This window comes from Panthera leo, chromosome B2 (assembly GCF_018350215.1).
Source record: "Panthera leo isolate Ple1 chromosome B2, P.leo_Ple1_pat1.1, whole genome shotgun sequence".
Classification (NCBI taxonomy): Eukaryota; Metazoa; Chordata; class Mammalia; order Carnivora; family Felidae; genus Panthera; species Panthera leo.
Window position 1 is genome coordinate 135,193,180 of NC_056683.1, and position 25,010 is coordinate 135,218,189.

At 45.4% G+C, this 25,010-nt stretch overlaps 1 protein-coding gene across 2 annotated transcripts in view; it reads left to right on the plus strand.

Moving 5' to 3' along the window:
* The window catches only part of MTHFD1L (methylenetetrahydrofolate dehydrogenase (NADP+ dependent) 1 like), a 184,535-nt gene that overhangs the window by 41,422 nt on the left and 118,103 nt on the right, over window positions 1-25,010 (plus strand). For both annotated transcript variants that reach the window (XM_042940077.1, XM_042940078.1), the window contains exons 11-18: window positions 294-467; window positions 8,641-8,777; window positions 10,247-10,293; window positions 13,318-13,425; window positions 14,295-14,369; window positions 15,177-15,279; window positions 18,559-18,635; window positions 23,074-23,214. In XM_042940077.1, coding sequence (XP_042796011.1) covers window positions 294-467; window positions 8,641-8,777; window positions 10,247-10,293; window positions 13,318-13,425; window positions 14,295-14,369; window positions 15,177-15,279; window positions 18,559-18,635; window positions 23,074-23,214 — 862 coding nt within the window. The remainder of the gene's footprint in view (window positions 1-293; window positions 468-8,640; window positions 8,778-10,246; window positions 10,294-13,317; window positions 13,426-14,294; window positions 14,370-15,176; window positions 15,280-18,558; window positions 18,636-23,073; window positions 23,215-25,010) is intronic.

Below are 25,010 nucleotides of genomic sequence, written 5' to 3' on the forward strand. Positions count from 1 at the left end.
CCTTTGGACTTACTGTAATTCACACTTCTTTATTCCCAGAGTACAGGGGTTATCTTTGCACCTGGGCAGAATTCTAGGATCTTCGTGAGTTTTGAAAAGTTGCTTCTCCAAGGAAATGTACATTTTCTCATGCACATTAGCTATTAGCAGTTGTGTTTAATGCCGCTTGGGAGAGAGGACCACAAGGCAATCGCTTTGATCGAATCCTTGGCGTGGCGTATGGCTGTTTTCCCTCCAGTGGTGACCACCTAACCTGAGGAGACTCTCGCCTTTTCTGTGTTTTCCCCCCCTAGTGATCTTGAGATTTCAAGAGCACAGACTCCAAAAGCCGTGGATGTCCTTGCCAAGGAGATAGGATTGCTTGCAGATGAAATTGAAATCTATGGCAGAAGCAAAGCCAAAGTACGTTTGTCCCTGCTGGAAAGGTTAAAGGATCAAGCAGATGGAAAATACGTTTTAGTAGCTGGGTAAGGCTACTTTTAAAATCTATTTTACCAAGACAGCATGTTTCTAAAACTCTCTTCCCTATTTGTATCTGTCATCACACCCCCTCAAATCCGTCCTCTTCTCAAACTTGACATTTTTGTCCATTTCACTTGGCATTCCTTCATTTGACATGAGGTAAGTTTTCATTTTCAGTGCAAAACAATTCAGTCTGCTCCACAAAATAGAAAGTGTAATGCGTTTCTAATCCAGCCTTTTGTTTTTTGTTCCTCATATTGTGTTTTGATCATCCTTGGATTTTTCATGTAGTTTTTCATGATAAAAGTCAAAATAAGATTTAAAGGTGAAGTATCTTGAACTGCGTAGGGGTCTTTATGTTCTACTCAGAAATAACATTTTAATGGAAAATGTACAGATAATTGTGCAAGCTATTATTTTCTTGTTAATATCCTTACTATTTATGTATTTGTATTCTACAAGTTCATTAGTTCTCTTTTCCTGCATTGCAAAATTAATATAGGGCCATTTTCATTTGTGTTGGTCATTTTATAAAAGACAAACGCATAGTTTTATGTAAAGGGGTGTTTATTTTCCCTCTTTTTAAAAAAAGAAATACACTCACTAGCTGAAAAATGATAGAAAACAAGGGATTTCAAATATTTTTTCAATGTGACCTGAGGGAACATCAAGAGACCATATAAATTCCTTTGTTGTCTTGAAATTTCATTGCAGTGACTTATTAATGATATATAGGCCAAGCCTTAAGGCACAAAAACCTGTTTATTAACAGGCAGAGACATTTCCGACAACCGGCCTTCACTCTTGGTGAACTTCATTTTTACATATTTTATTATTAATGTAAGCAGCTTATTCCTTTTTCTGGTTATTACAAGTCACGCATGCTCGTTAAACTTTTCCAAAATACCAAAAAGTATAAACAAGAAACTATCGCATCCCAAATCCCATCAGCCAGAGGAAAGGGCTGTTAACATGTGAGACCATCTTGTCCCACAGTCTCTCATAAACGACATCAGCTGACACGTGCTGTCCTGTAAGCAGCCTGATTCGTCAGCGACATGTTGCGTGCCTAGCTCACTCCATGCAAGACGGTACAGAGCTATTACCATTTTGCATGAGTGCAGAACATTCCACGGGGGGGGAGGGGCAGTAAAAATGCCTGGGATGAGGGAGGATTCCATTTCACGCATCTTCCCAACACTGTGCAGCCCGGGGTGGCTCGGTGGCTGACACTTGAGCATGTTTCTTATTCTTCAAGTAAATCGAGGCCAAAAAATGATTTGAAAATACCGTAGAGACGTTCCACAATTTATTTAACCGGCTCTCTGTTGATGGGCACTTACATTGCTTCCCCTTTTTGGCCATTGTGAACAGTGCTAAAAGGAACAGCCTTGGGCATGCATATTTGTGCATTTGTCCGGTGCTCTCCTTAGGAAAAATCCCTAGGGGCTTTAAACTGAGTATTTTAAAACTGCAAATAAAGAGGGGCACCTGGGCGGCTCAGTCGGTTAAGTGCCCGACTCTTGACTTTGGCTCGGGTCGTGATCTCACGGTTTGTGGGTTCAGGCCCCGTATCAGGCTCTGCACCAACAGTGCAGATACTGCTTGCGATTCTCTCTCTCCCTCTCTCTCTCTCTGCCCCTTCCCTGCCCACTCATGTGCGCACGTGTGCGCTCTCTCTCTCTCAAAATATATTAAAAAATTATAAACCTACAAGTAAAGATTAAACTACAGTCATCCATAATGTCACCTCTTTAGTGGTCAAATCATTTCTTCATATTTCTTTCCCTCCGCCCTTCTCTCTCCTCCCTCTCCAGCTCCTTTGTAATCGCTTGTCTCCATCTAGGGCTGTCAGAGTCACTCACTGGCTGCAGCATCTCATTTGCCTGTGGCTTAAACCTCCCACAGGCTTCCAGGTTCACTACCATCGGACTCCCAATCCTGCCAGGGTCCCCACCTAGGGGGACCCAACCTAGGACCCCACCTCTGATGCCTCTGCAACGGGGCTGCACGGGTGCTCCGTGCTGAGAGGAAAGGTTGGCCTCACCTACACGCTCTGGGCCAGATCCGTAAAAGGGGACCTTTCAGCTGACTTGGGGGGGCTGTTTGGGAGTTCTTGGGTCCCAGGGTTTGGAGCACACATGGGGTCAGTGTTGCTCTTCTGGAATGTGCTAGATGCAAGTTTATTTACAGATATAAATCAACTCTTGGGCATTCAGAGCTTCAAAAGCAGATTTCGTATTTTATCCATAAATTTGCTTCCCTCTTTCTAGTCTCTAAGTGATCTTGGTAGGTGGGTTTGATAGTTTTCTCTCCTTGCTTCAGGTGGGAGGGTTTAAGGAAAATGAGGAGGATGGGCTCTCAGTTTATCAAGGAAGAATCAAGCCGTAATTTGTCATATGGAGTGGCTGCGATTTACTCTCTTGGGGGCTTGGCAATTCTAGAAATAAAAACACCAGTCTACACGTGGCTCCGCCCTTTGCTGGGAGCACAGAATTGAACTTCTAAAACAAAAGCCCTCATGGTATTGTTATCAGATTGCCTTCTTGAAGTCACAGGGTCTAGGCCCGCCTCCAGCCACATGCTGGAGAGTGCTGGTTAGCGCCCCTCCCTAGGGTTAAAGCTGTGCATTGGTCCAGGCACGTAGAACATTGGTTCTTGTCCCGACGCTGTCTCTTTGCCAGCATTTGTACGTGCATCTGAGCTGAAGAGCCAGATTGAGCCAGGTTGTCATATTGTAGATAGAAGTGAAATTAAACCTGAATTCTCAAGTACAGATTTAACCCCAAGAGATAAACAGCTCTTTTCCTGAAACAGTGGCTCTATGTTCCTTACAAAACAACAATCTGTGAATCAACAAAAACTAAATTGTGTTCCTTTCAACTCCACTGAGGGGGCGGAAATGCTGTGAGGGTAGGATTTTGAGACATACCTGCATCCATAAGGAAAGCCTGAAGGTTTTTGGAAAATCTGTATACCACACTGTGTCCCCCCACCCACACAGCAGATGGCATATTTTTTAAGTGTGTAAACTGCTTCTGTTTTCGCACCTTTTAATAGCTGGATCTTTGAGACCGGTTGTAAAATACCAGGCAATCATTTTACTTACAATGTAAAATGAAAAGTTCATTTGAAATACAGTCGCCTCCCTAGTTTTGCTTTTGGTCACGTCAGTTAATGGAAAGTGACGATTATCAAACATGCTATTTATTGCTATATCTTTAGAAATATAAAGGACCCCTCCCAGGTACCTGGCTGGCTCAGTCAGTAGAGCCTGCAACTCTTGGCCTTAGGGTTGTGAATTTAAGCCCCCATGGGTATAGAAATTACTTAAAAATAAAATCTTAAAAGAGGACCTCTCCAATAAATGAGTTATTTACTTTTTCTGAAGGATTTCTCTATTCTGGAAATAATACTGGCTTACAATATAAAAATTTAACATCATGAAAAACAAAAAGGAGAAAACGAAGTCTCTCATTACTGAGAGGTGTTAAAATTTTTTATATTTCCTTCCAGGATTTTCTCTCTGTATCCATCCTTTTTACACATTGAGATCATGCTATAAATACCATTTTGTGTCCTACTTTTATTTCCGAATACTGTAACATGAGTCTTTTCCCGTGCTTTAGAAGAATGCAGGTACCCAAGTCGTTTTTCAAGAAACCTAAATAATACATTTGTTGTTGTACTTTCGAATTTATGTATAAATGTGATTTAAGCGTGTCAACGCTAGAATTAAAATATAAAACAACAGGATTAAAAGAAAATCTTCTGTTAATAACCCAAATGCAGAACAGATTACTTCATTTTAAAGCTGTTCTTCTAACTTGAGGATTTCTTACTCCGTCAGAATCATCTGTATTTCATCAGCTACACATCTCATGGTATTTACACCTACACATCACTTTATTTGCTTTGCCTGACAAAATGAAAAGTATTGGGAATCGTTCGGGGAAATACGCCAAAAGAATCTTAGGGGCTCTTGAGTTTTACATATTTTCCCAGTTACACTAATGAAAAGGAATTTGTTTGAGAACTTGCCTTGGAGTGCAGCTGTAGGGCATTGAATGTGTGTACAAGATATGTCTCCGTTGGCCCTGTCCCGATTTCTGCGCAGAAGTTTTGAGAACTTCTCTAAATTGCTCAGGCAGAAAGAGCAGTTAAAAAAGAAGCCCAAATTGGTCTGTGAACAGACCGAGTTTCACATTAAAGAACAACTAAAATCATTCACATCACTTTATTTCTTTTCTGTAGAGTGCCGAGTATCTGATCTGTTGTTTCTGTTTTGTTTTTTTCTTTTTTCTTTTTAATGTTCCAAGCCATTCTTTTGGTCAGTGTTAAATAACCTTTCCTGGCTTTTCTAAGATGTGGGTTTTCTACCTTGGGTCACTATTTAAACATCTGTGAGTTTTTCTGCTATTTGCACAACTTGCAGAATAAAACAAAGGTATTTACAAGAGATCGCTACCGACTGGGCCTTTTTGAACTGCTCACTCCCGTCAGTCAGGTGTGATAGGCAACACAACCCAGTGGACTGCAGAGTTTGTTGCCAGGAATAAAAAGCCTGTAACGACTTCCCAGTCACGAAGATGCCCGGGATGAGTGATCTATATTCATATGCTGCTTGAGCATGTAGTTTTGGAGTTCAAGGTTAGACCCATGGCTCATGACGTGATTCTGTTCACGATGCCAGAGTTTGAGAACTGCACACTGTTTTGCCCCTCCTCTCTGCATAAGCAATCTCTTTGACCTTGGAGCAAATGGTAAACTTCTCATAGGATGTGTTCACACATCCGAAGTCACGGAGTGCTCTGATAAATCGTTAACTGTAGTTGACAGTAAACATATTTGTCTTAGAAAAGATGTGCATGCTGGGGCGCCTGGGTGGCTCAGTCGGTTGAGCGGCTGTCTTCGGCTCAGGTCACGATCTCGCGGTCTGTGAGTTCGAGCCCCGCGTCGGGCTCTGGGCTGATGGCTCAGAGCCTGGATCCTGCTTCCGATTCTGTGTCTCCCTCTCTCTCTGCCCCTCCCCTGCTTGCTCTCTGTCTCTGTCTCTCTCTCAAAAATAATAAACATTAAAAAAAAAATTTTTTTTTTTTTTAAAGAAAAGATGTCCTTGCTTTGTCAAGCGTTTTTTGCTCAACTGTGCCTGGACAGGTGACAGAAACGCAATGAGAATGGGTATAGTCCTTCGCCTCAGCAAGCTTGTGGGCTGGTAGGCAGGACAGCCGTGTCAGGAAGCTTGTAATAAGACCCTCAGAAAAGTGATGCGATACATACATAATAAATGCTGTGGGAAACAGAGGGGGGCGGATAGAGCTACAGGGAGATGTTGAGGAAGAGCATGAGCGAAAGGCATTGTTCCCTCTCCATAAACTCTAAGCTCTTCCGGAGAACAGCAATTAGGTTAAGTTGGTGCTCACTGTCTTCTGAGTCAACTGGATAATTTTGGAGTCAGAGCTAAGGACACTGGGACAGCCGTTCAACCCAAGTTTGAGATCCAATGTAGAAATGAGGTGGAATAAAATGTTTATTGTGGCTCTCCTTTTATTGCTCCCAATAAATACTTCCTGCTTTTTGATTTTCCTGAATTGTATCAGTTGGCAGAATGCTAAGCCGTCCTGTGTTTCTAATTAAGACTTGGATGGTCGGCCGAAGTTTGGAGGAGGTCATCTCTGGGCGTGTCTGCGTCGGGCTGTCTCCGACAGCTATATTAGCACATCCCGGGGGACGAAAATGTGATGCTTCACGTGACACACCGAAGTAGACCACCTATTCCTTTGCAAACAGTGGACGACGAGGACCGTACTTAATCCACCCTGTGTTTGATACTTTTTTTTACAGGCCGTCCGAAGACCGTGATGCCTGTGGCTTTCCAACCACTCTTTTTCTTGTACTCATCAATAGGAAGTTGACTCAAAGTGGAAACACTTTCACGTACCTGGGCCTTCATGTTGACCAGGTGTCGTGCGGCTTGAGGAGTGGAGGGAGGCGTACGTCACCAAGCATGTGCGGGGCGGTGCACCCTGCCAGCGACCCTGTTGCTTCGTGCGGTGATGGCTTCTCAGCCCTCACCCAGAGTCGGGCGTCCCCGTGGCCTGTGATTCCGTGGGCACTTCCCCGGTTCCCTTCGGAGACGCCCCTGTCGCAGCCCCGCCTCATCCTCAAGATTTCTCCCTACTGCTCCTTTTGTTTCCTTTTGCTTTCTTCTGACCATCCCTTCAGAGAACACGTTCTAGAAGATTCCATCCTATCCCTCTTTGTACTGTGTTCCCTCTCACTGTGATCTTTCCCACTCCCATGCTTTCAGTTGCTAATTAGTGGTGAACAACAGTTACAGTTTCTGTCTGGAGAAATGACTTGGCGAAGTCAGGTGGCGGGTTTTGATTTCCGGCTTTACTGCTTGCTGTTTGGCCTTGGGCAAGTTACTGAACCTCTTCGTGCCTCAGTTTCCTTATCAAGGACAGAAATTAACCTAATAAATGTAAAAGCACAGAACCTCACATATTTAAATATTTTTTTAATGTTTATTTATTTTTGAGACAGAGACAGAGCATGAATGGGGGAGGGGCAGAGAGAGAGGGAGACACAGAATCCGAAGCAGGCGCCAGGCTGTGAGCTGTCAGCACAGAGCCCGACGTGGGGCTCGAACTCACAAACTGTGAGGTCATGACTTGAGCCGAAGTCAGACACTCAACCGACTGCATCAGCCAGGCGCCCTTTACAGAACCTCATATGTTAACGACCCCAAGCCCACCCTCCATCTTTATCTGGCTAACGTTTATTCATTTGCCGGGTCTTAGCTTAGGTGTCACTTCTCATATGAAGACTTCCCCGATGCTCCAAACGTAATCAGATCCTCCTGCCTTGTGCTCTCATAACACAGTCTGATTGCCCTGTTTCTTTCATATGTGTTTATCACTTTAATTGTAATTGCCGGTCAGTCTGTCCATATCTTCCATCGGTTGTAAGCCCTGGGAGAGCAGTGATGGAGTCCAACTTGGTCAATCATTGTGTCCCCAGGATCTAGTGGTCTGGCACATAGTACTTAATAAACATTTGCTGAAAGAATGATTGATTGTATCACTGTGGCGGTCTGAGGCAGTTGGGGACGATGATATATCTAAGGGCTTTATTTCTATTTCTTTGTGGTCACATCACTAGGTTTTATAGGTCAGAAAACTCTTATTGTCGGTTTTGTTGTGGTTGAGAATCCTGGACGACCCTGACTGCACCATCTAACTCATCGGAGACCATGTCGCAAGCCAACATGACAGTTTTTAAATCTTGTAACAATGGTCAGAGTGTGCTAAGGAACAGTTTTATGGGTCCTTATTTGGGAATGTAATGCACGCCTGTCTTCTTAGTTAATGCCATGATGGTCGTAACTAATGTGTGATGTTTGCTTTTATAGAGTGTGGTGGTCAGCGAGGTCCTCCAGAGCACTTGGGGTCTCCTTTGTGTGCTGGGGAGTGTTGGACTCATTCTTTCCCAATGCTTGAGGGGCTGTTGTAGGAGAAGGGATTAAGCTCAGTGTGTCTGACTCCAAGAGATAGGAGCTATAGGAACGCAGACATCTCTTCTTTAGGACAAAAAACTCTCTAACCGTAAAAAGCTATCCGGAAATGAATGGGCTACCCCAGAGGTAATGAGGCTCCCTCACTGTGTTGCAACATGGTGGGGACAAGCCCTGGGCCCTGAGATCTGGAAGAAGATGGATGAGAGGGTACGATGGGATGCCTTCCAATGCTCAGAGTCTGGCCATGGACCATCGAGCAGGCCTTGTGCCTGTACTGTGACCCCAGTAAATGGCCCTAGACGAATGAATGCCACATCACCCATTAAGAAGAAACAACATCAGCTTAATTATTTAAACCATTTGATGGACAATTCTATGCCATTTCTTGAAGCTGCTAATGCTATCACTGCCGAATAACTTTTCTTTTTTGGCCTCTTGGTAAAGGTGTGTCTGTTTCTTGGCTTTAGCTTAAACATGGCCTCTGTGATGTGGGTAGACCGTAAAAGTCCCTGGAAATTGAATTTTTAAGTGAATTTGGGAATGGCGTGTTCTCTGCCTGTCTGCTCTGATTTGGTTCTAGTACCTTAGGTTGATTTTGCATAGGTCTAGGAAATATTACTAAATTTTTTTCTCTCTCTCTCTTTCTTTTTCCAAACCAGGATCACACCCACCCCTCTCGGGGAAGGGAAAAGTACAGTTACAGTTGGACTTGTACAGGCTTTGACGGCACACCTCAACATCAACTCCTTTGCGTGTCTCAGACAGCCTTCTCAAGGACCAACTTTTGGCGTGAAAGGTACTTGATTTAACAACCGGTATATTTTGCAGAGCAAAATTGGGGGCAAAGTTTTGAAAGAACATTAGCAACAGGTGTGGCGTTAAAACTTGTCAGAGGGACCGGTACGTCTCATCCCGACGTTTCATCCCGACGCACACCCCACCTGCACGGTCAGTATGCGGTGGTCCTCCCGAGGCGGTCCTCCTGCAGAGGGGGCTGCGGCGGGGGTTTCAGCAGAGCCCCGCAAGAAGCCCATCGCCCTGGCTCCGTGGAGCAGCTGCTGGGCCCTTGCTCAGGACTCCAGCCTTGGGCGGAAGCCTTGCACCTGATCAATACCTTCTTATTCGTATTGCTGTTGTATCATCCACCCCTGCCACAGAGAAAGGTCTTTCCAGCCAGTTAGACACCCTTTCAGTTGGACCCTCGTTGCCTCATCTCGCGAGAGTTGCTGGGGGGCCTGCAGAGCTCTGGAAACTGACCAGCTGTGGACAGAGCTGTGGTGCAATTTCTGTCTGGCTGTGCTGGGCCGACATCTGGAACCTTCGCACTCACACTGATTTATCATGAGGTCATCCTTCAGCTCGTGTTACAATAGCATTTATTGCCGCAATTACTGTTCGTTCTTGGCACTTTGTGGATTTTAGCGGTATTCTATTTATCTCACTGTCACAGATGTTAATAACTCCGAACTCATTAAGTACTGATAACTCAGAGAATGTCATACATTCTGTGGTGGAACGAGCACTAAACTTGTAGCAGGAAGGCTGCGGTTTTCTTCGTGGCTGTGTCTCTTGCTGCTGTGTGACCTTCAGCCAGTCGTAACCTCTCTGGGCCACATCTGTGAAAGTGCAAAAGTTCTAGAGTGCTAGGTTTACGGAGTTGTCGTGAGGACCAAATGACATAGCAGATAAAGAACAGGGTACACCCTAAGATGATCTGGACACGGAAGGTATCACTATTGTTTTATGAAAGAGAAGTCTTTTTAATGTAGTGACGTTACTCCCTTGAGGGATAGTCAGCCTGACAAATTTTATGTACTGTTATCTGTTATCTAAAATCTCTTGGCCGCATCTTACAATGCATTGGTCTGAGTTCACCAGGTGGATTTTTTTGAGCGGTTTTTTTGATATTCAAAGCATGTGCAGGTGAAATGACACAGAGCCACATAGATCTAGTAACATGAATAAAATAATCTCATGTTGGCTCTAATGAGATTTGCTGTATTGTTTTTACTTTTTTTTTTTTTTTTTTTTTTTTTTAAACCAGGAAACTCAAGTCCTTAAATTGTATTGTTGGGTGAAGTGGGAACTTTTTCCCCTTTTGTTCTGCTTTGATGGACAGTCGATGTTTTCTTTACTACCTGCTGTTTCATCTTGGGGGTGCGTGCCTTCCTGCCGGGTTTGGGGAGCTGTGTCCCCGGGGCTCTGTTCATCCTGTGTAGCTATACTTGCTGAATGATTTCAAACGGCGTCTGTTCTGTTGTTCAGGAGGGGCCGCGGGCGGCGGATATGCCCAGGTCATCCCCATGGAGGAGGTAAGATCTCAGCAAAACACATGTCATGTGTCACTGTTTCTCCTTCCTGCAGCCTTTTTTTTGTGCCCCATCAACACAGGCCCACAGTCCTTTATCAGTCCAAAGGCCTAAAGATTCTGAAAACCAAAAACGTTTGCATCACTTACAGTGGCAAAACCTGACGTTGAGTGTTATGGGCTATTTATGTCTATGCCACTTGATGTAAATATTCACATATTTTGCTGCAAGAAATACTGGTTTTGATTAATGGATACGGACTTAGACCCTGCTTTGGATGTTTTAGTAAAACATTATAGGTATATCGCACTCTTTCCACATTTCCAAAAATTCTGAATCCCAAACCCACGTGGCTCCATTTTGCATAAGAGGGTGGAGACCTATCCCCATCGATCATCAGTTATCGTGCCCAATTCAGGAGGACTTGGACTCCTCACTTGGGCAGAGGGAGACTCGAAAATCAAATAGTTCCAAAGAAAAATGGGCACAGAAGGTCAAAGGTGACCATTCTTATTTCTCCAAGAACCCCTGCCCCCGCATAACCACCCCCTCGTCCCCTGAATCTGACTGTGACTGGGTCTCATCACTTCTACTCTCTGCATTGGCCTCTTAGTTCTGGTCCTGAGAAATCTTCTAAAACCCAAGTCTGAGCCAATTGCTTTCCTGTTCAGTGTATTTCAGTTCTTACTCCATCACGCCTGTGCGGTGTGGCATGGCAGGTCCCCGTGTGCTGGTCCTGCTGTCCCTTCCAGCCTTGCTGTCTCATGTCCCCACAGGCTGGCCTCCCTCTCACCCACCCCACCAGACTCCCTGCAGACTCTTGATCCCAAGCCTCGAGCGTTCTTCCTTTCCTGTTCTGCCCTCCCTGCCCAGCCTGTCCATCTCTAGGTTCCGTCTCCCCCCTCACATCCCTTCATGCTGTTTCCCTCATCCGGTTGGTTGGCTGTGCTGATTTAGAGGGCACGGACCCCAGCGCTGAGCACAGCGCTCAGCACTGGGGGCTCGCTAGGAAATGTTCGTTGATTTCGATGAACGAATTCGGAAGGGTGTTTGCCTATGGAGGCCTGAGGGTCAGGAAAGCTAAAGGGAGAAGAATATGGACACTCTTCAAGTAGTGGGGGTGGGCTGAGAGAGAATAGTGTAAGAGAACAGTGCTGGAAAAAATAGCCCCAAGCCTCACATCTGAAGGGGGATGAGTAACATTCACAAGGAAGAACCAGAGCCAAGAGGCCAGGTTGGGGACAGCGTACAAGGAACATGCCCAGGGGAATGGCTCAGGAATTCCTGTGCAAATACTCAAAGGGCATCGGTGTCCTGCTGTCATATGACATCAGCTGCGTGGCTCAGACTTGGGGCGAACTTAAGGCATATGATGGTTTCAGCTGCCTTATGATCGTTCAGTAGGCCAAAAACAATCAGGCAGTTTGTTCCTTGAATTCGAAGACCTTCCGTATCTCCTTCATCTCTCTATCCCCAGCTCTGAGCACAATGCCCGACCCTCAGACCGTGTTTGTTGACTGAGTGCATGAATAGACAACTCGTACCGACAGAAACTTAAGAAATAATCATGGGAAAATGTTTGAATAAATTCCAGATGGGTTGAAGAATGGAAAGTGAAAATACTGAGTCTTGAAGGGTGAGAGGGAGCCAGGGTTGTGCAGAATGGGGGGGAGAGTGGGACCTGCTTGGGGGACAGTACGGGGGTGAGGAGGGGTCTTCGGGGAACCGGAGGCCACCAGCGTGTTGTCAGGGGCCAGTGGGGATAGAGGAAGTGAAATACAGAAATGGGCACGGGGCCAGCTCTTTCAGGCTTTGAATTTCATGGGCTAGATCTTGTTTGAATATCGCGGTCCGCCATTGAGGGGATTTTGACACAGTAATAACATGATGTAAATTGAGTTTTATGAAAATCGCTCTGGACTCTGTGCGGAGAACACACTGCTAGGAGTTCAGAGTGGATGCGAGGGGTGCAGTAAGGAAGCCCGGGGGAGAGGCGGTGGCGTGGGCCAGGGAGGTGGCAGTGAGGATGGGAAAAGCATGGCAACGATGTAAGCCGTGTTTGCTGAGTTTGCAGAATTCGATGTGGGGCGTGAGAAAAGGGGGGACATCAGGGAGCGTGAGCTGAGCAACTCTTGAGTCATTGATTGAAGCGGATCACGGGGGCAATCATGGCCGTGAGGCTGCAACTGTGGTGGTGAAGGGGGTGGTGGTCAGAAAAAGAAGAGAGGCCTGTCTGGGGCCTGGGGACACCCCAGTGGATACCGAACAGGCATTAGGAAGGACAAACATGAGCCAACGGTAACATGGGGAAAGGATTCAATGCAAACATCAGCAAAGAGCTGTTGACTAATCGTTGATTGTTTATTTTCACTAATAATCAAATTGGTCTACATTAAAACTACTAGCAATTATTTTACTTGTCAAATTGACAGCTGGATTTTTTTTTTTAAATAGTCATAATACTGGGGCGCCTGGGTGGCTCAGTCGGTTGAGCAGCCGACTTCAGCTCAGGTCACGATCTCGCGGTCCGTGAGTTCGAGCCCCGCGTCGGGCTCTGGGCTGATGGCTCAGAGCCTGGAGCCTGCTTCCGATTCTGTGTCTCCCTCTCTCTCTCTGCCCCTCCCCCGTTCATGCTCTGTCTCTCTCTGTCTCAAAAATAAATAAAACGTTAAAAAAAAAAATTTAAAAAAATAAAAATAAAAAATAAATAGTAATAATACTAAATTTTACCAGTGAGGGATTGAAACACGCTTTTATACATTACTGGGAGGCAGATGTTGGTAACACTTTCCTGGAAGGGAGGTAAAAATACGAAGTGCCTTAGAGGGCGCCTGGGTGGCTCAGTCCGAAAAGCATCCGACTTCGGCTCAGGTTATGATCTCACAGCTTTTTTATTTAAGTTGTTTTACAGACTTAGCTCATTATAAGGCTGTGTAATTCGTGCAATATTTTATTTGTTCAGGAAGTCCTTGAATACTGCCACGGCTGTTTGAGACAAGTAGAAAGAGGTTTTCATTTCTTTTATAGTTCAACCTTCACTTGACCGGGGACATCCACGCCATCACTGCCGCCAATAACCTGCTGGCCGCCGCTATTGACACAAGGATTTTGCATGAAAACACTCAAACAGACAAGGTGAGGAAGTTTTCTCGTTGGCCTTTTTGGGCCTCTTGTCCTGGGATTTCTGGATTCTTGAGGAGTTCATGGGAAAACTTTGTGGGGCCGATAAACTGAAATTGTATTAACAATTTTGTGAGTTCTATATATCCTTATTTCTTGGGGAGAGGATCCCTACTTGGGTCAGATTCTCAAATGAGTTTATGACCACTGCCAAGCCGTTGGGTGAATTATGTTAGTTGTAATTTTAAGGCAAATATTCTTTGAGATGGGACTTCAGTTTTGAAGGTAATCGGTAGACCAGTTCTCTTCCTTCTGTCCAAAGGTCCAATCTCCAGTCTGTACTAAGGGGATTGGAAAGATAGCTTTTTGACTGTAATGTTACATGCAGCCATTCTAGATGTACCGTGAATGAGATTAGACCTCCTTGTTGGAGTTCAGGTGCATGCAGCTGAGGTAAACACACACCTGACAGGGATAGAGCACTAGGTGCTACTTCCTCATGGGCGTGGACCGTGGATAAACGTGGGACTTTCTGGCATGTTTACAAGGATCTTGACTTCCTCCCAATTAAAGTAACTCCCTTGTGCGTTTTTGAAGCCAAGTACAGATAAATATTAATTTGCTGGTTGTAAGGCTGTAGAGATCAAGAAATATATATTTATGCAACATTTTTGCAATGTGCATGATTTCAGATCTAGTCAGATTTATTGAAATGATAGAAGTTAAGGCTGCATTGTTTATATCAGCCAAGAATTTTAATAGGGTCTCTAATCTAAACAATTTGGTTATAAATGTAATGAGCTTTGTCATATCCTGTGAATTATCCAAGTTCCTAGCTGGCCCTTACACTTTTGTGGGGCTTTATTTTTGTTTTGTGTTTTTAGGCGCTGTATAATCGACTCGTTCCTTTAGTGAATGGTGTTCGAGAGTTTTCAAGCATTCAACTTGCTCGGCTGAAAGTAAGTTTCCAGTTGGTGGCTCTTCAACAAGAAAATGTCCTAGAAACAAATCAGAAAAATTGTCCAAGCCAGCAATTTTGAACTTGATTTGGGTTTTCAGACACTCTTTGGGCCGTTAAACTCTAGAGACAGAGCAATATAACAGAGAGAGAATAGAAGGAGAAGCCTGAGACACGGCTACACCAAAGGGCAAGCGGACAGATTAGTTCCCCTTCGAAGGTCTCTGTTCCTTCGGCCGTAAACCGGGAGGACTGCTTTGTAGGTGTGGAGCACCGTAGTCAACTGACAGATCAAATTTCCAAGAGTCCTTCTCTTATATTCTTGGATTTCTAGGAAATAAGTTCTGGCTTCTGTAAATGTATCTCTATCAGTTTTTGTTGTAGCAAGATGCTACAGTCGTGCGAGTGGAAGTAATCTTAACTCTTATCCGTCTTATCATTTATTTCCTGGTGCTATTTGCTGCTGTCCTGGGAATCCCATGGATTCCCCCTTGCTCTATTCAGAGACTAAAAGCTAACTTGTGGTATAAGTTACAGGCATTGGTAGGTAATAATCGATTTTAAAAATTCACCCCCTTGGGGTGCCTGGGTGACTCAGTCGGTTAAGCATCCGACTTCGGCTCAGGCCATGATCTCGCAGTGAGTCCAAGCCCCACGTCAGGCTCTGTGCTGACAGCTCCCTTGAGATCACACCCTGAGCTGAAATCTAGAGCTGGACACTTAATTGACTGAGCCACCCAGGTGCCCCTACGTTTTGCCTTCTATTCCTTCCAAAGTTGATCACGTCGTTTTTCGTCTTCATCATTAGAAACTGGGAATAAATAAGACTGATCCAAGTACGCTGACGGAGGAGGAAATGAGTAAATTCGCCCGTCTCAACATCGAGCCCTCCACCATCACGTGGCAGCGAGGTTCGTGCCGTTTGTGGGGTCGGGGATGAGGTCTGCTCCAGCTGAAGCTCGTAACCCACTTCCACGAGCACGTGGTTTCCTTTCCTCCCCTTGTCCTCCCAGCTCGTGTTCTGGGATCCCTCTGTTTGTCCCAAGCCCTCTTACTTCCCCATCGTCACCCTCGCCTTCTGTTCAGGAGGAAGCGTCATGCTCCTTCATGACTGGCTCTACCCCATCCGCTCCCCCTAACACATGGCCAAGGAAAATTTCCTCGTTTTTCTCCTCTGTGGTAGTACCGGGTGATGATCCCCAAGGTGTCTCGGAAGGGTGAGTTGGTCCGTATTCCCGGTCCTGCTGTGTGTTCTTCTCAGACCTGCCCGCTCACTTTCCTCATTCCTTCCCACTTCCAGAACATTTTTATCAGATGCCTGATCGATCGCAAGCGCCTTTTAATAAACGTGCTTGCGTCAACTTCTTTCTCCCAGTTCAGTAGGCTCATAGTGTAGAGTAGTTCTGTCCCTTCCTGACTCAGAAGACCCCGTGGTGTGTGATAAAATCCTGTGTGGGTACAATTGCCATCACGCCGCCTGGCCTGAAGCACCATCACAGTGTGGCCCCATACGCTTTTGCTCCCTGTCTGCTTTCGAGACAGCCTCTTCCTTCTGCCTGTCCTTGGCCGGCCATCCCCAACCCATCTCCTTGCCTAGACCCTTCCCAAAGCTTCTCTTCTGGGAATCCATTCAGCCAGTTCATTAACAGTGTCGTGTTTTCCCACAAACCGTGAGGTGGAGAGAAAAAGACCAGAAACTGAGTCTTGGCTTCACCATTTATGAGCCGTGCAACCATTAGCAAATGACTTCCTCGGTTTTCTTCTCTGTAAAATGGAGTAATAATACCGGCGTCTGCCTTGCACGGCTCCACTGCAAAATGAGAGTGGTTTGCAAACCCTACAGCACCACCCAAAAGTAATCCATAGGGAATGGTTGTGTGATGTAGCTTTCTGTGTCTTTGTCGCCCAAACTAAAGGAGAGTAACATCGTTTCGGAAATTCAAAAAAATTTTTATTAATAAAACCAATAACATGATCAAGATTTCGGAGGTGTCTGGAAAGAAAGAAACATCTTGCCATGCTAATAACAATACTGTTCAGGTTTTTTGTGCATCTGGATTTTGTGTATAACTCTAACTTAGGTGTGTAGGTTTTAGATCCTACTGTCTTATTTATTTGAGTTTACTTATTTATTTTGAGAGAGAGAATGTGCATGCATGTGTGCGGTGGGGGTGGGGTAGAGGGGCGGAGAGAGAGAGGGCGAAAGAGAATCCCAAGTAGTGTCCGTGCTGTCAGGATGGAGCCCCGCTTGGGGCTCGATCTCATGAATCGTGAGATCATGACCTGGGCCAAAACCGAGAGTTGGACACTTAACCACCTGAGCCACCCGGGTGCCCCCTCCCACCAGCTTCATTCATTTGTATCGTAAGTAGCATGTTCCATTTAGTTAGCTCTTTGTTGTAATGGTAATTTTAAATGGACCTAGGATATTCCTTTGTAGATGAACCATAATTTATTATTTAACAGACCAACAGCAGTTTTAATAATGGATATGAATATTATCAACATTTTATTGGGAAGCCTGCTAACTTTTTTTTTAATAATGGAAGTGACGACTTTAAAAAATTATTCCAGATAAATACTAGAATTATATTATTGTTCCTGGCACTAAAGTGAAGAAAATATTATCGATATAGGTAAGCCACCTAGGTTGAAGGAGTTTAGAATGACATTTGCTGAGTAGTTTGACTCTTATTCTCATGAATTAATATAAAAAAAATGGAACTCTTTATCAAATGACTTGAGGACATTTTATATAGCGTTTTGTTTTGTTTTGTTTTGTTTTTTTATAAGGCAATATAGGATTTGACCTAGAAATAGCACAACCCTGGTGATGAGCTTAGGTCCTCATATGGTTTGAGGACTAGAGAGGGACACTCAGGGACCACATGGGGCTGAGCACTCTTTGCAGACTATATGAACGTCGTGGATTTCATGGCCAGCCCTTCCCTTTGCGCTCACTGTAAGAAGTGTAAGTGGTAGGTCTTTGATCCTGTGCCTCACATCAGAGGCTTATAGGCCTCATTGCCTGGCAACAGGACCGGACCAGAGCCAACAGGCTATTCCAGAAACAATTAACATCAACAGAAGCAGCAGTAAGCATCGAGCCACTTTGTGGTTCCTAGAGCAGCGGGAGCCCTTGCCTCTCTGATCATCGTCCCCCACGCCAACCTCACCTGGGGCCTACAATCTTCCCTTCTCCCTGTCTCGTTGGTTCGTCCATCTCCTGGCCATTAGACCAAGGTCCTGCACGCCTCAGTTATCCTCAGTGAAGCAACATCAGCTTGTTGGTTCCCGACGCTGTCCCAACAGCCTCACAGGGAATCATGACAGTTGTTCTGCCGAAGGCAAAATAGTGGCCCTGCGCCTTGTACCGCCCAGAACGGGAGCCAACTGTTGGTGGTGCTAGAATTATATTATAAGTAAGTTAGGCACCCTCTGGATGTTCTTCAAGACCTACTACGGTAGTGCTAAAGGGACACTTCGGCCCACACTCGCTCGTACCCTCCTCTTCTCCCCTGTGCCCGTAAAAGCCCCCGATCAGAGATTGATGTCTTGTTCATCTTTGCATCCTGGGACGGCACCTGGCACAAAACTGGCCGAGTAAATATTCCTGGAGTGAATAAATGGGTTTCTCATTCCACCTTTAGGTCTATATTATTTAGAGGCCAGGAATCCTCAGGATTCCTTTCTGGTCTCTGTCTTGTGTGTCGGTTTTTAATCTTCACGTTTCTTAACGTGCTGCAGTGCGTGTGGGTCCGCAAATATGTGTTCAGGTCCCTGCTTCGGGTTCGGTTGCTTGTATCCCTAGGAGTGCAGTTGCTGGGTCACAGGGTGGGTCAGCGCTTAACCCTTTCAGAGACTTAATTGGCCGCTTCTGGTGATGTCGGTTTCAGTGTAAAATGTGACCACTTCAGAAATGCTTTTCCTTTACTGGCTGGTCCAAAACTGGCACCCCACCCTCACCAACCCCCTGACACACTCAATCACGTCATCTCTGTTTTCTTCTGAAGGCGCTTACCGCCGGCCGGTATTTTCTGGTTTACCCGATCCTTCCCTGTGTCTACCCACCGGAAGGTCAAGCTGTCTCTTGCTCCCCGCTGCTCCCTTGGCACTCACAACAGCTCCAGACACACACGGGGCAGCCAGTCCCTCCTTGCTGATTGAATATGCTTTTTTTTCTTTTTCAGTATTGGACACAAATGACCGATTTCTACGAAAAATGACGATCGGGCAGGCACACACAGAGAAGGGGTATTCCCGGCAGGTACGTGGCGTTTCTCCGCGGGACCGGCTCTGTTCTTCCTAGGTTGGTTTACACTGACCCAGAAGCTGGTTCTCTGCTTTTCTCTTCTCGGTCCGCTGCCTGCTGTGGCCTGGGGGGTTCTCATCCTTTCAAGGCGTTGCTTCCTCAGCAGGACCCGGAGAGAATCAGGAGATGGAAAGGCCCCCAGTATTTTCTTACCAGCCTTTTCCTGTGTCATTGTAGTTGTTTATCATCCCGGGAAGAGCCACTCAGGGTGTCCCTTGAAAATAAATTTTTACATATTTTGCGGCAAATCTGCCAAGTTAACGCGACATCCACATAACAACTGATGAAAAGAAAATCCCAAACACATGACTCAAGTTTCGGAAACCAAAGGATAAACACCTCGTTATTTGGTTTCATAGCCTGAAGTGTTTTTGAGGACAGTGTCTTACTGCCCAAGTGCAGAAGGTGTTGAAGGTGAATTACGATGTTTATCTTCATTTTATTAGATCTCCAGTGTGGAGAGGGATGCTTGGGGAACATGAAATCGTTCTGCAATTTCTCAGGCCCGGCAAGCCTTTTTCGTTTTTTGTGTGGGGTTTTGTTTTTTTACATATAATAAACTTTATATTTTAAGATGGTGTTAGATTTATGGCCTTTACATTGTCAGATTTTTATTAGGGAAAAAATAATCACTTTTACTGCAGTATTCAGCTGTCATACTTAATAGTCTTTTGGGCCGTTTGAAATATTTTGAATTAAATAGCTAATATGCGGATTGAATCAAGACTGGCTAAGCCCGTGCACCTTCCCCCCTCCACCCCCCAGACTCTTCTGCATCCTGGAACCCACACACATGAACCGATTTCCAACATGCTGGAAAACCAGAACCAGTGCCATATAATTTCAGGAAGCTTCTGAAAGATAGGAAGACATTCATTCATTCATGTTCATTATGTATATACACGTAAAGAACAGAAGCTAGCAAGATTACACCGACCTCTGACATGAATTACTTCTGTAAAGAGGGTTGGGAATGAGGGGCGCAGTAAGGAAGTCCTCTCATGTTTCCTCTGTGTACTTTTGTACTGTAACCAGTACTGGAGAGATGGGAGGTTAACCATGGCTGTGGTTTGAACGCCTTGTATCTTTAGCTCGTTACACACGTTTACGCATCTCTCTGGTTTGCAAATGGGAAAAGCAGGCATATAATGTCCAGTGACTTGCTCAAGGTTGTATCTCATTGCTTTATGCATACATATTTTTAAATCAAAAGGGATTACATTTAAGAGCTTTAACTGGGTGTTTTTAAGCCATAAGTTTCTATTGATACATTTTTATGTTAATAAAGGTAGATCTATATTATCATTTTGGAATGGCTGTGTGATATCTCACCTTGTGGACGTAGTGTAATCAGTTCGGCCAGTTCCCTGTTAATGGCCACGTAGGGTGTTTACGATGTCGGGCTGTCATAAGCTGTAGGAACATACACACATATTTGTGTGCCTTGTCTGATGACGTCCTTAGGACAGACTCCCAGATCTGTAACTGGAGAGTCCAAGAAGAAGCAGATTTCCCATGATGATACACATTTCTATCCATGTTACCTTCCGGAAAAGCCATGTTGATTCAACTACTTCCAATATTGCATATTGTTCTTTGTTTGAATTTGTGAAAAACAATAAAAATCTCTTCATATAATTTTGAAATACTTTATTTGCAAAACGGAAATGAGCATAGGTACTGCATTCAGCCGATACAATGAATAAGAATAGTATTTAAATTGGGGTGTCTAGGTGGCTCAGGCAGTTAAGCGTCGCACTTTGGCCCAGGTCATGATCTCACAGTTGGTGAGTTTGAGACCCGCATCAGGCTGTGCCCTGACAGCACAGAGACTGCTTGGGATTCTCTCTCTCTTCTCTCTCTCTCTCTCTCTCGCCCTCCCCTACTTGTGCTTTCACTCTCTCTCTCAAAATAAACTTTTTTTTTTAAAGTATTTATTTTTTATATTTATGTAAAAAATTTTTTAATGTTTCTTTATTTTTGAGAGAAAGGGAGACAGCGAGCAGGGAGGGGGAGAGAAAGAGGAAGACACAGAATCCGAAGCGGGCTCCAGGCTCTGAGCTGTCAGCACAGAGCCCAACACGGGGCTGGAACCCACGAACCATGAGATCGTGACCTGAGCCAAAGTTGGTTGCTTCACTGACTGAGCCACCGACTCGTCTCAAAAAGGGAATATTTAAATTGACCCAATTCCAGTGGCTGAATTTTGAGGAGGAAGGCATGTTCTTTGTTTCTCTTTTAGTTCATTTTAAACGTTCTTCAAGGCGCAAAACCTTGAAATTATAATGATTACAAACGAAGAGCTTATATGTTATAAATTCTACTTATTATTACATAGTTAATATTATAAGAGTATCTCTAGTCTTATGTTTTATAAAGAAAGCCTCAGAATTTTCAGGCGTGTTTTATATGCACTGTTTATAATGGAATGGTGGTATAGAGAATCCTGAGTATGATACAGTGAAAAGTCACTGATTGGGTTGGGTTATATTGGATTATATATAGTTTGGATTGGGTTATATTGAAAATGTGATAATTGGGGCGCCTGGGTGGCCCAGTCGGTTGGGCGTCCGACTTCGGCTCGGGTCATGATCTCGCGGTCCGTGAGTTCGAGCCCCGCGTCAGGCTCTCTGCTGACAGCTCAGAGCCTGGAGCCTGTTTCCGATTCTGTGTCTCCCTCTCTCTCTGCCCCTCCCCCGTTCATGCTCTGTCTCTCTCTGTCTCAAAAATAAACATTAAAAAAAAAAAAGGTGATAATTGAACATATTTGTGTTTGACTTTCCGATACTATTTTTTCAGTACCTCAGTGACTAATGAAATCTCAACCTGGAAGTATCCAGAAAGTTCCTTATTTCCCTTCATTTCTTTTCTTGTCAGTGAAGGAAATGGACAATAACATGTCTCATAGGGTGACCCCGCCAGGGCACAGCCATTTTCTCCTTGTGTAAACTTGAATTTGTCCAGCTCACATGGCCCCTCAGGAAGAAGAGAATTCAGGCGGAGTCTAATGAAGTCATTTTTGTCCAGTAGGTTGGACTATAAAGAGGAGGAAGGCGCCTTCCTTGTTTCTCTTTTAGTTCCTGTTGGCCTATGTCCAGCCTGGAGTGAGATCCAGAAGAGGGACTAGGAAAGCCCAGGAACATTTCACAGAAACTAGCTCCTGTCCAGCGTTCGTTGCTGGGTGCTTCAAGGTCTGATGTGGCCAAGCCCTTGTGGGCAGCTGAAAATTGATTGTGTCACCTTTTGACTTGGTGTCCACACTGCTGTGTGAAGCTCTAACTCTGGAAAACTGGCCTCAGAACCATCTTGCGCTGTCTGCCCCTCAGCTCTTTGCTGGACAAATGCCACCCCCTTGACACACCAATGAATGACAGTGGAGGCGGTCGGCAGGTATTTATTTAGCAAATATGTATCGACTGCCCACTGGGTTTCGCACCCAGTCCTCCATGCTGCAGACCCAGGAGTAAAGCCTCCCCAGGGTTCTTGCCTTCATGGCACTACTTCCCGAAGTGGAGAGACAGCTATCAGACAGACAGTCACGTTAATCATTGATTACAAATCTGAGACATGCTACAAAAGCAGACCACACGGTGCCATGGGCGGGAACAGCAGGGGCCTAGCCAGGCTGAGTCCTACTCAGCAGAACAAATCAAAGAACAGTTGTGGCCACAGTAGGGAGCCCACCCTAGGGAGCACCAAGCACAAGACTGTACATGTTTCTAGACACTCCAATTACTTGTGAATGGAAGATGGGCCCATTGAGGATAGACCCCCAGAAATATTGGCCCGTTGAGGATAGACCCCCAGGAAGATGGGCCTGTTGAGGATACACCCCCAGGAAGATGGGCCCGTTGAGGACAGACCCCCAGGAAGATGGGCCCATGGAGGATAGACCCCCAGGAAGATGGGCCCATGGAGGATAGACCCCCAGGAAGATGGGCCCATGGAGGATAGACCCCCAGGAAGATGGGCCCATGGAGGATAGACCCCCAGGAAGATGGGCCCATGGAGGGTAGACCCCCAGGAAGATGGGCCCATGGAGGATAGATCCCCAGGAAGATGGGCCCATGGAGGGTAGACCCCCAGGAAGATGGGCCCATGGAGGATAGACCCCCAGGAAGATGGGCCCATGGAGGATAGACCCCCAGGAAGATGGGCCCATGGAGGATAGACCCCCAGGAAGATGGGCCCATGGAGGATAGACCCCCCAGGAAGATGGGCCCATGGAGGATAGACCCCCAGGAAGATGGGCCCATGGAGGATAGACCCCCAGGAAGATGGGCCCATGGAGGATAGACCCCAGGCCTGCGGGAGCCTACTTACTGAAATATGGCTCCTTGTACAAATGGCCATCCAGATGACATGGTCAGTGAGCAGTACTTCTGCTTTTCAGGCACAATTTGACATCGCAGTGGCCAGCGAGATCATGGCAGTGCTGGCCTTGACCGACAGCCTCACGGACATGAAGGAGCGGCTGGGAAGAATGGTGGTGGCCAGTGACAAAAATGGGCAACCCGTGACAGCAGAAGATTTGGTGAGTGTGTCCGTCTCAGGAACGCAGGAGAGCTCGCCGTGTCCCTGTGGTAGGTTCAGGAGAATGAGGGTTTTCTTCTTACCAGCGTGTGTCAAGGAAATTCAGATGATTTCTGCAGACACACTTGTCCCTCACCAGTTGGTCATGCGGCAATGTGTTTGTACCTCTCTGCAGCCAAAGCACATGAAATTTATCTCCTAAGCCTTTCCTGATCGTTGCCTGTCCTGATCTCTGCTCCCTGGCTGGGGTGGGGCAGCCTCCTGTTAGCTCTCGGCTTTTTTTACAAAGGGTGATCTGTGCCAGCTTTAAATCGAGGACAAATCGCCTTTCAAAAGACTAAGAAGTAAGCGGCTCCCCCTTCACGAAAGGGAAGTCAGGGACGCCTGGGTGGCTCAGTCAGTTAAGCATTCAGCTCTTGATGGCATCTCAGGTCACGATCACACGGTCATGAGATCGAGCCCCGCCTCGGGCTCCACGTGCTGAGCGTGAAGCGTGCTTGGGATTCTTTCTCTGACCCTCCCCCGCTCATTCTTTCTTTCTCTCAAAATAAATAAACATTTAAAGAAACAAAAAAGAAAGGTGAAGTGAAAATTGGCCCTGGCTTTTTAACCCTGTGCCTTACATTTGGGCGTTACATCATAACACCGGATCTTGCCTTAATCAGTCTTCCCCATCTCGCTCCCTTTTGAGTTCAGTGATGCTCTTTGAGCTTTCGTGGTGTCCTGGCCCACGAAACGTGGCGTTGGAAAGCTGTTCCACGCTCCAAACTTCAGCTGACTTTCCCACATCCGGGTCACATACCATGATGGCAACTCGATGTTCCCTGGCAGCTGGAAACCAGTTGTGGGAGGAAAAAGGCAAATGAGTATTTTATTAATTCCAGGGGCTTCGGATGTAATTGGAATCCTTTGCCGAAAGTTACTTTTTGGATGCTTCTGAGAACCTGACCGACTCATCACATAGGTCTTGTCAATCAAATATTAAATATGTCAATTAAATTAAATGTGTTTTTATCAGCAGTCCCTGGGATGCTTAGAATAAAGCTTAATGAGAAAACCCAAATCCAGGTTGCTGTAAAGGTATTGTATTTTTGAAACTGAGCCTGGGTGGCTCAGTCGGCCAAGCATCCGACTGTTGATTTTGGCTCAGGTCATGATCTCGTGTGAGATCGAGCCCCTTATCAGGCTTTGTGCTGTCAGCGTGAAGCCTGCTTGGGATTCTCTCTCTCTCTCTCTCTCTCTCTCTCTCTCTCTCTTCCCCTCCCACTTGCGCTCTTTCTCTCTAAATAAATAAATAAATAAATAATCTTTTTTTTTCTTAATTATCAATATCTTGTCAACTGTGTAAGCTAAACATATTATGGTTTCTGTATCAATATATTTCTTTGTATGTTCTTTTTTTTTTTATTTATTTTTTTTTTTTTTAATTTTTTTTTTTTAACGTTTATTTATTTTTGAGACAGAGAGAGACAGAGCATGAACGGGGGAGGGGCAGAGAGAGAGGGAGACACAGAATCGGAAGCAGGCTCCAGGCTCCGAGCCATCAGCCCAGAGCCTGACGCGGGGCTCGAACTCACGGACCGCGAGATCGTGACCTGGCTGAAGTCGGACGCTTAACCGACTGCGCCACCCAGGCGCCCCTCTTTGTATGTTCTTAATACTGGGTATTAATAAATATGTATCAAGAATAGTTTGGAACTTAATCTGGAAATATTGTTTCCCTAGATTTATTTTGTGTGTGTGTGATACAAGTCTCAGATCTGGAAATAAACCCAAAGTTGACTCTTTGGGGTCATC